Here is a 15,904-nt window from a genome sequence, read left to right on the forward strand (position 1 = left end):
GCCTCAAGTTACACAGGTGGAGGTTTAGAATGTATTTCAAAAAGAAAGGATTGCTAAGCACTGGAATAAGCTCCCTTCAGAGGTGGTTGAGTCACCATCCCTGGATGTGTTTAAAAACCATTTGGATGTGTTGCTCAGGAACATGATTTAGTGGAGGGTTGTTTGTTAGGTTAGTATGTTTAGGTTGTGGTTTGACTTGATGATCTTTAAGGTCTTTTCCAACCTGAGTAATTCTATGATTCTGTGATTCTGTGATTCAGAGTAATATGGAACAGGTTACCCATGGGTATGGTGGGTGAGACATTCATCCCTGGAGACATTCAAGGTCAGCCTGGGTGAGGCTTTGAGCATCCTGGTATAGCTGTAAGTGTCCCTTTGTGTTCATCGCAAAGGATTTGGACCAGATGGCATTTATGAGTCCCTTCCAGCTTGGGTGATTCAATGAATTCATTGCTCTGGGACACCACAGTAGCAGATCCAGCTCTGTGCTGTGTGTAGCACTGTGGCCTGCCAGTTTCTCTTCTTTCTCTTCACTTCCCAGCAGACTCTTGTTTCTTTTCTGGGAAGAAAGGTTTGACTTAACTGGTTCAAGGTAACTATTTATGCAGGATACAGTTACTGTTGGGTACATGCACAAGGTTGCTTTTTTCTAGGCTAAGCATAACTTTAGGGATATATATGATATCTTCTGCTGTAAACCAGTGATTAGCAATTTTACTTCAGATTAATTTTCTTGTCCTGTGTCGGAGGATCCTTCATTAAGAGTCAATGTAGGAATCAGATTTTAAAGTTTTAGAGTTGCCTTTGGATTTCTGGGAGTGAGGGACAGAGATAAAGAAAGTATTGGACTAGGTATTCAGTAGAGGTTTAAGGTGGAGGGTCTTGTGCTCAGAAAATGCCCTTGTCAAAAGAAATTCACTGAGATAGTACCACAAAAGAATGAATTTCAATTAGTTATAAATATTACATATAAAAAGAGTGTTGTTATTCAGACGAATGTGATATAAATCATCATATTACCATGTAAAAAAAATAAAATGAATCATTCAGTTGGGGGATACATTTGTCTGCTTTTTAAAAAGTTAGCCAGATGAAGCAGAAAATCATTCTTGTTTTGTGTTTGTGAATTGCTTTACTCTTCTCCATGAATGGGAAAAGTGATCTTTTAAATAAAAAATTATTTTGTGAATATTACAAATACATATCTAAGAATTTAAAAATGAAAAACAAAAGTAAGACGAAAGCCTCCAAAACATGTAGGGAGATCAGGTCCTGGGAATCTTGTAGAGAAACATGGAACATTGGCTACCTTGAAAATAATAATTTTATAAATATACTTTAGTAGCTTATTTTGCCTTCCTCTAGTAAAATAGTCTTTAGTCTGAGTTTGTCAGAGACACTAAGGTTCATAAATATTCATCACTTAGAAGAAATTACATAGATTTTATTTTAAAGTCAATATTGAGCTTGCTAATGGAAATAGCTCAGTTAATTAACTAAGTGGTATCCTAAACTGAACTTACATGAAACTCTTTCTTACACTGATTGTTTTTCGTTAAGAGAGGTTGCATAAAAATTAAGTTCTCCCCTTCCATTTTACATCATTTCTTGATACACAGTCTAGGAGAGGTAATTTTAGGCAGAAAAAACTTTCTGAACAGTGACTGTAAGAATTGCTGTTTTATGTAATCATCTTAAAAATGTTATGGAAGTGTCATTTGTAATATATCGATAAGTCAGCTCGTATTTCATGCTTTTTATTACTTACTTCCTTTATATCCTAGTCTTGGTGTAGACAGTAGCTAAACTTGCTTTTGGTCGTTATGCTATGGGCTGAATGTGCTGGAGTCACCTATCTTTTTTGCTTTTATTTTAGCAAAAATTGAATAGTAAAGCAGAAACTGCAGCTTGTCTTACATTATCATGTTTTATCAAGGAAATGGACTACACATTCTAAATTTTTCCTCATACAACCAATGGTGTATTTTTTAAAAACCTGATACTGCCAGTTATCCTACAATAGAAGCCCACTTTAAGAACATATTTTTAATATCTGAAGGACCTTTCCAAGTCAATAATACAAGAAAAACGTTGTTAGCAGTCTGAACAGTAATCTGTTTGGTCCTTTCAGGTAACTGGGAAATAATCTTGACATTGACTTGTGAGCAAGAAGGGAAATGTTCAAAATCAATCATTCATCACATGAATGAGTCATTTCATTGGCTTTCTTTTATCATGTGGTAGCTGCTGATAGTAAATGACGCCTTAATAACTACAGTGTTTATCAAGTTCATTTGCTTGCGATAACATTTCTATCTTTACAAAATTATTCCTAATTGTTCTTTCTTACTTACTATCTCTGCCTAATTAGTTTCATTATTTTCATTTTGAATATCTTTTTGTCTGTTGCAGGATTGAACTACACAGCTATGATATTGAAATTGTTCTCTGTAATACTCATACGGAGTTAAAACAGGGTCCATTGAATGTGATTTTACATCACAAGACATACCTTAGCCAAATTTTTTCTTTTATATTTACAATATTAGTCAGTATTCCTTTCCATCTGCTTCACTCTAAGTCATCACATACTGCATACCTATCTATCTGGAAAACAGTTATCTCCCTGAGGCTAAATTAGGAAGTAGTGATGGAAAAATGGTGCGTGCGAAATGTCTGAGGTCTGTACAGCTGAGCTGAGCAATTATATGTTTTTGTATCAAAGTTATCATGTTGGGATAGGAATGGAAAGAACCCAAAGTGGATTATTTAGGTTTCTAGTAAAGGAAGATATCCAAGATGTGATTTTCAAATGGAACAGAAATAAGCAATATAAGATAAAGATCTAGACTTTGAAGCCATGCAGCTATCTAAATTTGAGTATTCTCATGTTTCCAGAGATATTGTCATTTTATGCTGGTAATTTATTTGTATTCTTTTAATATTTTAAAGAAAAAATTAAAAAAATGATGTACATAAAACTAATTAAGTGAAAAAATGGCCTGATATATTAAGATAAGAATAATGCTATGTATTGTGAAGACCAGTGTCAGTTTGTAAAATTAGGGTCTTCTACTGTTTTCCAATTTGGGACATAAATCTTTTTTATTATTCTGTTACTAAGCTGTCAATTAATCTAACTTAATTAACATTTGAACTAAAGTACAAAATTTTAGATACGTCACATGCATTGAGATTAATGTTTTGACACATCATTGAATTTATATAGTCCTTTGATGTTGAAATCAGAATTTAGTCTTTGAAGGAATAATCCATGCTTTTATTTTCATTTGCACTTTCAAATCTATTTTTTCCTTTGGTTACAAACCAAGGTATGTTTTCATTGATGACCGGCTGCCAAATAAGGTAACATTGAAGATATTAATTTTTAAGCAGAAAGTGAAGTCAGTTTTAGAAAGCTGTCCCAATTAAAGTTTTTCTTTCTTCAGTTGTTTGCCCCTTGTGCACTTGATTCCTTGCCAGCTTACAGAACTCTTTGCTTTCTTCAGGCTTGTGTTTAGATTAGGCAGAATTTGGGGAAAATGTCTCATGTGCTTACCCTTTTTTTTACTCTCGTACAGATGGCGCCTTACGACCACTGCTTTTGGTCTTGTAGCTTGTGAAAGGTTGTCAGTCCTTCTCTAGTAAAACTGAACAGTTTTTCTTAGACAGAAGAGAAAGAAATAAGATATTATAGAGGATGGAACTAGGTAGATACCGGATGGATAATCCTGGGGAGGAAATAAATAAATAAAAGAAGGAGGAGAAAGAGGCCAAAAGGTGAAAAATGTAGATAAGAGTTTTGGAGTGGGACATATTGTTTACTCTTCCCTGGAGAAATTCTGGAGCTAAGAACTAGCTGGAGGACAGAATCAGGCTGTTGTATGTCCCAATGGCATCAGAATCCCATCTTAGGGAGAGGACTTTGGAAGCTGTGTCATGTTGACCAGGACCTGGAGAAGCCTATCAAAAAAGTTCTGTAATTGATTGCAATCTCCAGTTAAAGATGGTAAGTTAAAAGGTAGACAGAAAGATTGTAACTTAAGAAGCAGAGAAAATTCCTGAGATCCTCTGCATGTCCAGTTGTGACACAAAAGGGACCTGAATTACAATACCCAGTCAGCATACCCTTATCTGTTACTCCATGGAGTGTTTCCCAAATTATGCTTCTGGAAATAAGCTGTTTCACCATAAACAGCCTGCAGCAGTACCTTAGCTCAGCGGGAGCATTTATAATTCCCTTAAGCACATGAGGTTCTAATTTGATTAGCCAGCTTGACTGCTTGATGCCAGAATTAAAAATAGATAGATGATGATGATAGATAGATGATAGATAGATAGATAGATAGATAGATAGATAGATAGATAGATAGATAGATAGATAGATAGATAGATAGATGATAGATAGATGATAGATAGATGCAGAACTGAAGAATCTGTTTTACACACAAAAACATGAAACATTTTACATGGATCTTACATGGTATTCCCTTGCTAATGTCCAGCCAAAAATTTGTTTCTTACATGTTTATCCATAGCCATTAACTTGAATTTGACTGAAGTTCTGTCTTTACCTACCTACTGTTGCTCTTTTAGTTTCTTTGGTAAAAGAAAAAGGCATTAAGTTTCTCTGTAAAATGAACAGATTCATAATGACTTCGATTTTGTTTTTATTTAGTTTTATTTATTCACATGCACTACAATTAATAAAAATAAAGGAAACACAATCATATATTTGTGCTACAATTTTAACCCTGGAGCTGATTTGTAAGACTGCATTTACCTAGGTTGCCACCTCACTTCAGGTGGAATCTGTTTTGCCTTGTTACTCTTTTTTATTTTATTTTATTATTATTTCTTGGTGTGGTGTGTGTCTGTAGTTACTTTTGAAAAACATGTGAGTGAAGTAATGTATATAAACAAAACCTTATCTTTCCTCTTCTCTGTTTCTAGATTAAACATATAACATAGAATCACATAACACTTTGGTTGGGAAGGGACTTCAAAGCCTACTCAGCCCCAACCCCTGCTGTGGGCAGGGCTGCCCCCCACCAGCTCAGGCTGCCCAGGGCTCCATCCAACCTGGCCTTAAGCACCTCCAAGGATGAGGCACCACAGCTTCTCTGGGCAGCTGTGCCAGCGCCTCACTGCCCTGAGTTAAGAATTTCCATCTAATATCTACCCTAAATCTCCCCCCTATTAATTTTACTTCACCCTTGTCCACATCTGTTTTTGTTTCTCCCTTCTTATTTATCAGAGTTTAATACTACATCTTAGTATATAGTCATTTATTTTTTTTCCATAAAATACTAAACATTTATTTTTGTCTGTCTTCTTGTTGCCACAATGTATTTGATTAAAGCTCATTAGAGACAAATGAATTTAAATTTCAGATTTTCAGGCATCACCTTGTTTGGTTTTTTTTGTTTGTTTGTTTGTTTTCTGCCAGTGGTTACGTATTTATTTTAATTGATTTTCTGTGGAATTTGTTTATATTAATATTAAGGCTATTAAACATTGAAGATTATCATTCTAATCTTGTGAGAAAGATGAAACTAATCTTCTGTAAAATTAGGCCAAGATCTACATAGATACATAAGGGAAATGAATGCATTTTTAATTGTTTTCTTTTGTATCTTAGGCCATACTGGAAAAGCAGAGTTTTTGTTATATTTAATAAGATTAGGAGGATAGAAAAAGCGATTTGACTCATGGGTCAGTTTTGATTAAAAAAGATGTTATGGGGTGGATATAATGAACAACAGAGATAATTTAACTAACTGCAAATCAAGTTAATGAATTAGAACCATCTTCTAAGTATGGCCTAGTAAACCACATGTAGAATATATGAAAGATATTTTTGTAGTATCAGCAGATCAGTGTTTTCAAATTGAATTTGCGAAGAAATATGAATAATGAACCATACTTCTTAGCTGTTTTTAATAGTTAGTTGCTATATTTTCTTTTCCTTTCCCAGGAACTTTATTTGCTGTTTCCAATTATTTTTCAAGTCCAGATGGTTTCTCCTCTAGTAAAGGTTTGCAACGTTGCCCATACTGTACAGTGACACCTCACCTCTCCAGCTATAGAAGACAAGCTGGGAAGGACAGCATGGAGTGTTGGCTCCAACCTGTTTTATTTACTTTCAACCTGTTCCTGTATTTACTCCAAATGCTTCAGTGATGTTAGATTTGAACTGTGTAATTCTCTGATTAATAATTTCTAATTACTGGCAAAGGATGTACTTGGTTAAAATCTGACTACTTTGAATGCAGATCGGAGAATCAAGTTCAGTATTGATGACACATTTCTTCATTATTTTTCTTCACTATAAGCATCTGCTGATGCAAATTCGGGCAAAAATGACAACTCTGAACACCTCGTCAGAAAACAGATGCTTATAAATTTCCAGATCAAAGAGGCCGAGGAAAGTTAGATCTCATTCAAGTGGTCACTTTCATGCTTTTATATTCATTGTTGCTCTCTAAGACTAAAAATTTAGCATGAAAGCACTTTCATATATGAAAAAAACAAAACAAAACAAAACAAAACACACCACACTTTTAATGTACTACAAATGCAATAGTAGAATAACAAAAATGAGAAGTCTGATGATTTACTTATTTGTAGGAAAGAGAATGTTGTAACTGACTGGCAAGATACCATAATAATTTGACTACTGTTTCTAGTCTTTCTTTGACTTCCTTCTACAGGTGTACACAATTAACTTATATACCTTATGTGTATAGCATATGTGTGTATAATTTTAAATTGCTTCATGTTGTTTATTTGTTTTTTTCCCTCACTACAAAAGCAGCTTCTGATACTTTTTTCAGGTGTCCAAAGATCTACCAGAGAAGCAAAAAGAAATAGAGATTCTGCTAAAGGATTTCATAGAGCTTGATAAGCAAATAAATCAACTGACATTGTGGATAACACCTGTCAAAAACCAACTAGAGCTTTATAACCAAGTGGGTCAGCCAGGAGCTTTTGATATTAAGGTAAGTTTTCTGTTTTAAAAAGGAACCTGGATGTTTTATGGTTAAAATGTCAGTTGGAGCATTAGCTGCATGGCTTGTATTAAGAATATAACTTTGATACATAAATCCATGACAATTCCCTAAGATTCTGTTGTATGAAAGCTCTTTTTTTTTTTTTTTTTTTTTTCCCATTAGACAGTTTTTTGTGATAGAGCTTTTTAGGGTAGCAAAGTGAAATGTAAAAATAGTAAATAATTTTTGCTAAACGATATCATGAATGAGTAACCTAAAAAGCTAGTACATGAAATTTAGGATATCAGTGATGGACTGTTTAAGCAGTTTTCATCATGTCAGTATGATCAGCTGAAAATCAGAATAATTAGGGCTGTGTAATTCTCACACTGGAAGAAATACATCTAACTGCTAACCATCTAAGATAGATAACAATAAATCAGTAGAACTGATTGTCCAGTAATTGTAAATAAAATATTTATAATCTAATTCTCAATGTGTATTTAGGTATTAAAAAGTGTCTATATGTAGTTTGTATGAAACCAAAGAAACTGAGGATTAAATATACTGATTAGAATAAAAGGCCTTGCTGCGTGTCTGCTTTGACCATTTGGTTTTTCATTATTTATCTATGTATACATGACCTTAACGAAGACTGGGAAAATATTATACCGTACATCAACTTACTGAAGTCCGTGAGTTTTTCTTTGGTTTGGTTCACAGCAGCTGAGCATTTTGTTAACACAAACAAAGATTAAAAAACAACACTGTTCTGTGTTGGTTCTCATGTTACAATTTTGGGGAGGGGAGGCAGCAAGGAGGGGAAGGCAAATATTCTAAAATTGTTTTGCTTTGCATGAAATTGAATAATTGCTTCTAAAGTCATATTTGTTTTTGCAGAGAATATTTATTAAATTCACTTTGTACTCATTGCTTTTGTTCAGCTGTTCTAATGCTGAAACTTTTCTATGTCATACAATCACATTATGGAAAATACAGCATCTCAAGATCTGTTGTAGTCCTATAATTGACAGAATGAGTTCAGTGGTGACATTCATTTCCTTTCAAAAAGATAAATTAGGATAGCTCTGAAATGTCTTTATGTAAATAGAACAAAGAATGGAAATTACCTTAAAGAAAATTATCTATGCTCACTTCCTGTGTTTTAACAAAAATTTTTTAATCAGAACTCTTCCATTTCTTTCTTTCAGTCTTCTTCATTGTTTTTTTTTTGTTTGTTTGTTTGTTTGTTTTTGTTTTTGTTTTTGTTTTCAAGACTGGTTCCACCATTAAGTTTGCTGCAAACTGTAAGGATCTTGTTTTTTCTATTGCTTGTGAGAGAGATGTTTTGCTTGTCTCTTTCAGTCCTTTTATGGTGATGGTACAGGAATATTTTTGAAAAGCTTTTAACAGAATAGGGAAAAAGAAAGTCTATAGTCCTGATGTGGTGGGATGAAATTTTGTATGATCAAAGAGGAAGGGGAGTATTGAAGATCATCAAAGGAAGGCAAGTAAGACATGAGACAACAGGGCGGTTTAACCCATCTTTCTCTTGTCATCATCACACTTGGAAATTAATAGAGTATGTGGGAGAAACTTTCTTCAGAATGTTTCAGGATGCATTGTTTCCTAAAACTGTACCCAGAATCTAGATGAAGTAGACAGTGGAACAGACTTCTTTTTTCTTCTTTGTGATACAGTTAGGAAACATGGAGGAGATATTACAAGAGTTGAGAGATGGGACATGTCCAGCGTGGTCGTCACAGGTGTTTGTCTTAGGGCACCATCTCTCTATCTGGTTGGACTACTTTGTGTCGAGTGAGTCTTTAGGCAACAGCTTAGCTTCTAAACTAAATGCATTTTTCAATTTAAAAGGCATCAAAAGTGGTAAGAAAAACGTGAACGCCAGTTTGTTGAGACAATGCTTCTTTAAACCTCATGCACTCCCAAGAAGCATATTGTAACTTATAACAGCTTTTATTATAAAACACATTTCTTATGGAACATATATATTTTTTTATTTTATCCCTTTCTGCTCTCATAATTCTATGCATAATTTAAATGGCGGCAGCATGTCTCATGCTACCCTAATATATTTTATGCCAATGTCATTTTTCTTCATAATTCTTTTGACTTTAATTTAGAGATCACAGTGCCTTCAGAACCCAGGCCTTTGGTTAGGCACCATAATTTTTAGTGGTTGTTTCCAAAATCCTCAGTAGAATATAATAACTCGCTCATTTCTTGTTAAATAATGGTAGAATTACTACTGTAACACTATTAATTAATTTAGTGAGTAACCAGTAACTCATGAAATAACAGTAATCCAGAATCTTATTTCCAAGATTTAAAAAGCATCTCTAGCAATATTTGCTGTATTCATGTTGTTAATCCATTATTACAGGTTTCTTTTATAAACAGAGATACATATATTTAAATGTAACAAAACAGTCGAAAGAAATCAGCATTGGAATGCATATTTACAGGCTGCTGTATTAATAATACTAGCATAGATCTTATTTATAAGTAATTTGTATTTTTTCTAACACATTGGCATAATGATCCATTCCAGTACTGGTTTAATAATAGAGACTGCTCCTATGAAATAATTATGTATATGGATGGGGAAATACAAAATCTGCATCTGTTGTAAGTTCTCAGCACTACTGCTAGTCTTGAACACTGGAACACTTCCATATTTGCAGTAAGCCTTCTATATAGCTTCTCATGCAGCTTGAATATATTGTGTTGCATATTTTACAACTGTTTGTGTTTTTCTAGCTTACCACATGTAGGAGAACTGTTACAGGTGCTGAACTGGTGATTGAGCACCTAGTGAAGCAGTGTGGTTGACCCAGGTGGCATAGGCAAATTGTCTGCGCCTGTACTTCCCACATGTAAGCCAGTTGGAGCCACCCTGGGCTCACATGAGGGCCAGCTGCTAAAAGGAGTGTATCTCTTCAACCCACGTTATTTCTGGGAAGAAATGCTGTCTAGAGAGAGAGCTCTTTCACCAGTTGTGTGAGTTTAAGTGTTCTTATTCCAAGTGACTACTTGGCTCACCTGTAATACTTTGCCTGGTGTTGCTGAGAGTCTGTCAGAAGCAATTTTGCTTCTTCGTGAGCACAACTCCATGTATTTATATTTTCTGTGTACTTTTTCTTTGGTACAACATTACTCTTACAGCAATTCTGCATGATTTTGTATTCCAACTTAACAAATTTAGTGAGGTATAATAATTATAGGTTTCCAATCTTACAAAAAGGTGTGAAGAAAATCTAATGAAAACTGTCCATGTTGTAATATCATAAGATTATAGTACTTAACAGCTTTGTGTACAGTACAATATTGGATATAGCTATGTCAGTAGATCACTTCAGAGTAGATATGTTCAGATCTTATTTTATGTGTAATTTTGTACACACTGATATATTTTTACCAGTACCTCTGCCAACAATGCAAAGTGAAGCCTAATTTCATAGTTTCATAGTCTCGTGCGGGTTGGAAGGGACCTTAGAGATCATGGAGTCCAACCCCCGGGATTCGAGCCTCTGTGTAGCAGAGCGGCACTTCTACCACTTGCGCCACAGGGGGGATTCGAACTCCGGGCCCCAGTGTTGCAAGGCGGTGTCCTTAACCACTGCGCCACCGGGGCACTTTCTTTCCATGCTTTCAGTTTATGTTGAACAAATTCATCTTTCTTAGCAGTTTATGCTTGTCAGAGTCTAAGAAGCATTTGGATAATGTCTTCAATTGATTTTAATCCCCCTCTACTCTGCTCTGGTCAGGCCTCACCTGGAGTACTGCATCCAATTCTGGGCTCTGTGGTACAAAAAAGACAGGGATCTCCTCGAGAGAGTCCAGCAGAGGGCTACAAACATGATAGTGGTTCTGGAGCATCTCTCATATGAGGAAAGTCTGAGTGACCTGGGTCTGTTCAACCTTGAGAATAGAAGACTGAGAGGAGATTTGATTAATGTTTGTGAATATCTTAAGTGTGGGAGTTAAAGAGTCGTGGCCAAGCTCTTTTTAGTACTCTTTGGTGACTGGGCAAGAGGAAGCGACCATAAACTGAAGCAAAGGAAGTTCCACATCAATATGTGAAGGAACTTCTTCACAGTGAAGGTGAGGGAGCAGTGGAACAGGCTGCCCAGGGAGGCAGAGTGCCTCTGGGGATGAGGCGTCACAGCTTCTCTGGGCAGCTCTGCCAGAGCTTCACCACTCTCTGAATAAAGAATTATTCCACATATCTATCCTTAGTTCCTCCTCTTCCAGCTTAAAGCTATTCCCTCTTGTCCTATTACTATTACACTATGTAAAAATTCAGTCTTCTTCCTGCTTGTGAGCAGTTCTGGTTAATAAGCTTTACTATGTTATGACTTGAGTCCATGAGAAATCCTTAACCAAAATACTTCTTTAAAAATAGAAATATATAAAGAACAGAAAGATATTTCTAGTAAGGTATATACAATAAAAGCTTACAAATAGGCTAATACTTTAGATACTTTTTTTAGTGCTACTTTCTGTTCCTTGTGTATATATTCCACATAAACTGTTTTCTGAGTTTTCTCTTTCTGGCAGTCCTACAAATTGAGAAGTTCTGTTGAGTTACAGAATCTAGCCATTATCGACAGGAACACTTTGCATCTATTGTCAAGAGCAATGGACTGTTATGTTGTGACTGCTGTGCTCTGCTTGTTCAGCTACTGCTAGCGTATTTGTTAGTTATGGAACTGGAGAGTGGCATTGCAGTATGAGACTAAGGTGTGAAAACACTAGCTATGGCATGACAAATCATTGCCACCAGGACATACAGCTTTGGGCATTAGGTCAGAAACTCATATGGATGAACAAGCAAATTGCATGAAGAAAAATGATTAGAAGGGTTGCTTCTGAATGGAAACTAATAATGAAAACTGACTTCAATTTTTTAATGTGTGCTAAAATACGCGATGTGCTTCGTTTTGGAAGAAATAAACTAGCCCTCTCCAAAATACTAACACTGTATTTAAATATATTTCTCTAAAGAGCAAATATAGATTCTTTCAAAATAGTTACACCTTTATTTAAGGTATTAATATAGACTTACAGCCAGCATTTATATAACAAGTTCTGAATGCTATGCCATTTCATTTTCAATTGTTGCCTTTTAGAATTTGCCTGATTTTTTTTTTTTTTTTTCCCCATTCAGTCCATATAGATATTATTCTGAGACTTATTATCTTTTCTCCATACATAAGCCTATGGATAAAAGTCTCCCTACCAGAGATGGAGGCATAAAGGTAGCATAGTGCTTCTGCAGAAATGCCTTTGGCTTGCACATTATCTCTGGAAAGTCACATTCACTGGAGTTCTCTGGGTATATGATCAAGACATTGCTAGCAATGTGCTAGTCTGAGAGTGAGAGTCTAAAATAAATTTTCTTTAATGTGAATCCTTTGCCTGAATGTCTTCAAATTTTATCTTTTGAATTTTTCTACTGGTAACTTTCTTCTGGTCTGTGAATAATGCTGTTTGCTATGCATGCAATTCTTGTGAAAGTAATTCCATGGCTAAGGTTTGATCATAATTTTTATGTTTTAAATGTAGAGTTATATACTAGCTCCTCAAATTTTGTACACATGTCAAACAGCATCTTTCTATATTGTTTATTTATTTATTTATTTATTTATTTTCCTTTTCCACTTAATATTTTCCTTACACAAATTCTTAGCTTCTACAATAATTTTCTTTCTGGAATTAAATGGTCTGGGGTGCTGAGTTTCATCTTAATTCCTTTTCTGTCAGTGAAACTGCAAATGCTCTGTTCCAACACAGGTAGACAACCCTAGCCTATGTGTTGCACAAATGCCTGCTGATGGTGCTACTTACCTCTTCTGGCAAGCTCAGAGCGTGCATGGGGAAAAGAGGTAGTTGAGCTTGTTCTTCTGCCAGTCATCTGAAAACCTTTAGTCAGCATACCTCACCAGCCATAGGAGGAGGATAAAAACCTGGATTCTTCCAGGCCTTTGCCTCAGAGCTTCTGCTTTCCCTACTACATTTGAGATAAAGACAGTTAGTTAGGGAATTATGATAGGTGAGGGCGAGTACATATATGGAGGAAGTGCAAGAAATGAGTCCCTGCATTTTAAGGAGTGGACAGAAGAGACAGTCAGGATAGGAAGCAGAACAAATGCAGAAAATCCTGTTCCAAGTTTTAGCTCTCTGAAACTCTGCTGACTCCTCCAGACAATGTTAAAAGCCACTTCATACTTTCCGGCCACCTTGCCTCCAGATTGTCTTTCAATTTCGCTGGTCCTTCCTGCTGGCCCACTCATCAATACTATCAACTTCCCCCTACTCCCTCTTTAAATTCTGGTTGTCGCTCATGCCTGCCCTTACTACTCTGTATTTGACACCCCTTTTCCAAAGTTTCCACAACTGATTGTTACCTTGTACTTCTAAAGAAGTTTTGTACTGTCTCTGAGAATAGTATTTATATTTTTATTGACTATGGTGGTCACTTCCCATGCATGTGTACAGCATATTGTGTTCAATTTTTGCAGACAAAGCTGGCCATCTTAAACAATAATAATTAAAAAAAAAAAAAGTGACTAATCTTAAAAGTGACTTGTATTTAGGTTTTGTTTTCGATAAGTTTTGAATGACAATAGGAGAGCTGTCAACTCTTGTCAATCACTTCATGATGTGCTTGACAGTCTGCAGTTAGAGAAGAATATGACTGTGGAGTAGGAAACCTAACTGCAGACAAATAGAAGAGTGAATGTTCAACCACATGAGAGAAAGTGTTGAGGGGACATTCCTGAGTGTTGTTTTTTTGTTTGTTTTTTTTCCTTTCCATTAGCCTTAATTTGTCGGTGCCTGCTTAACAAGCTAGGTTAGAGAAATAACGTTTCAAGTCATTATTGATTCATTTTCATTTTCCTAATGTTCTCTCAAATTAGTAATTTTTATATTCTGGGTGGGGCAAGTAGTTTATATCATTCACATAAGCACATAAGGTGTATGTGCCCTAGAAATTTAACCCACTGTCTTCTGATATCTGTGTCTCATTTGGCAAAAGGTTGAAACATGAAAACTTCTGATGATGAAATATTGTTTGATTACATGAAGTACTCATATTCTCAATGCATTATTTAGATCTGCAGTAAATGTCAATTTAATCAGCTCATAGACATACGGAACATCATGCTCTGGTTCTATCACTTATCACTCTTTTCAGAAATCTTTTTATGGGACTTCAAAAAGCAGCCTGCTCAGTGTTTTCTTTGTAAGCTTTCATTTTTTAGAAATTTTCAACAGTCTATGCTCAAAATTCTTCTTCAAAAAAATATCAATTCCTAATGGAATATTAACTGATATTAACAGCAGCTGGATTGCAAAAAATTAGAAGAACATTCCCATTTAGTAATAATTGTATATTTTTTTATCTGTAACAGAATTTTTAGCCGTCAAAGTGGACTGTGTAACCTGTATCCCAGCATCACGGGGAAGGAAAGATTTCTTTTTTATTTTTTATTTTAATTTTTAATTAATTATTTTTTTCCAGGGGCGATAAATATGACAGTCACACAAAGTATCTTTTTGGGGGAAATAATCAGTAACTCATTCATTGTTCTCAGAATATTTTTAGAAGTTTTGTTGAGTTACTTGGAGGTCACTGAGATTCACCAGGGGAAGGTCATGCTTTTAATAGAAGGTGGCCTTCTATTGTGGGGTGATGGCATTGGTGGACTAAGGGAAGGTAGCTGATATCATTTACCGGGACTTGTGCAAGACCTTTGACATAGTACCCCACCACATCCTTGTCTCCAAATTGCAGAGATGAGGATTTGATTGGTAAACCACCTGATGGGTAAGGAATTGGTTGACAGATTGCAGACAAAGGGTGGTGATTTATAGTTCTGTGTCTAGGTGGAGGCTGGTAACAAGTACTGTCCCCCCAGGGGACTGTCTTGGGACTGGTGCACTTAGACATCTTTATCAGTGGTGGAACTGAGTGCACCCTCAGCAAGTTTGCTGATGACAGCAAGCTGAGTGGTGTGGTTGATATAGGGGAAGGAAAGGATGCCATTCTGAGGAACCTCAACAGACTTGAAAGGTGGGCCTGGGTGAATCTGATGAGGTTCAACACAGCAAAGTGCAAGGTATTACACTTGGCTGGAGGAATCCTATATATATAGATTGGGAGGAGCAGTCCTTGAGAGCATTAGTCCTGCAGAGAAGGACCTGGGAGTCCTGGTGGATGAAAGACTTATAAGCCAGCAGTGTGCACTTGCAGGTTGGAAAGCAACTGGTATCCTGGGTTCCATCAGAAGAGCAGTGGTGGTCCCTCTCTACTCTGCTCTTTTGAGGCCTCATCTGGAGTACTGCATCCAGGTCTGGAGCCCCTAGTAGAAGAAAGATGGAGGGCTGTTGGAGAGGATCCAGAGGAGGGCTACAAAGATGATCAGAAGGCTGGAGCACTTCCCTTACGAAGACAGGCTGAGGGAGCTGGGCTTATTCAGCCTGGAGAAAACAAGGATGCAGGGTGACCTCATTGCAGCCTTCCAGTACCTAAAGGGAGCCTATAAACAGGAGGGGTGTTGACTCTTTACAAGGGAAGATAATGGCAATACAAGCAGAAATGGTTTTAAGTTGAAAAAGGGAAGATTTAGATTGGATATCAGGGGAAATTCTTTACTATGAGTGGTGAGGTACTGGAACAGGCTTCCCAGAGAGGCTATGGATGCCCCGTCCCTGGAGGTGTTCAGGGCCAGGTCAGAAGTCACACAATATCACACAAAAATCACACAAAAAAGAAAGTCTTCTTTCTTTTCCATCCTTTTTATACAACTTACTTAATATACTTTTTTAAATCAAATACTTACTCTATGAGTATTTTGAAGGCAGAGAAAGCTTCTGGGACTGTG

At 36.1% G+C, this 15,904-nt stretch overlaps 1 protein-coding gene across 19 annotated transcripts in view; it reads left to right on the forward strand.

The window, feature by feature from the left end:
- The window catches only part of DMD (dystrophin), a 1,014,969-nt gene that overhangs the window by 657,262 nt on the left and 341,803 nt on the right, over positions 1–15,904 (forward strand). For all 19 annotated transcript variants that reach the window (XM_015884249.2, XM_015884262.2, XM_032449414.1 and 16 more), the window contains one exon: positions 6,837–7,001. In XM_015884249.2, the coding sequence (XP_015739735.2) occupies positions 6,837–7,001 (165 nt within the window). The remainder of the gene's footprint in view (positions 1–6,836; positions 7,002–15,904) is intronic.

This window comes from Coturnix japonica, chromosome 1, assembly GCF_001577835.2.
Source record: "Coturnix japonica isolate 7356 chromosome 1, Coturnix japonica 2.1, whole genome shotgun sequence".
Classification (NCBI taxonomy): Eukaryota; Metazoa; Chordata; class Aves; order Galliformes; family Phasianidae; genus Coturnix; species Coturnix japonica.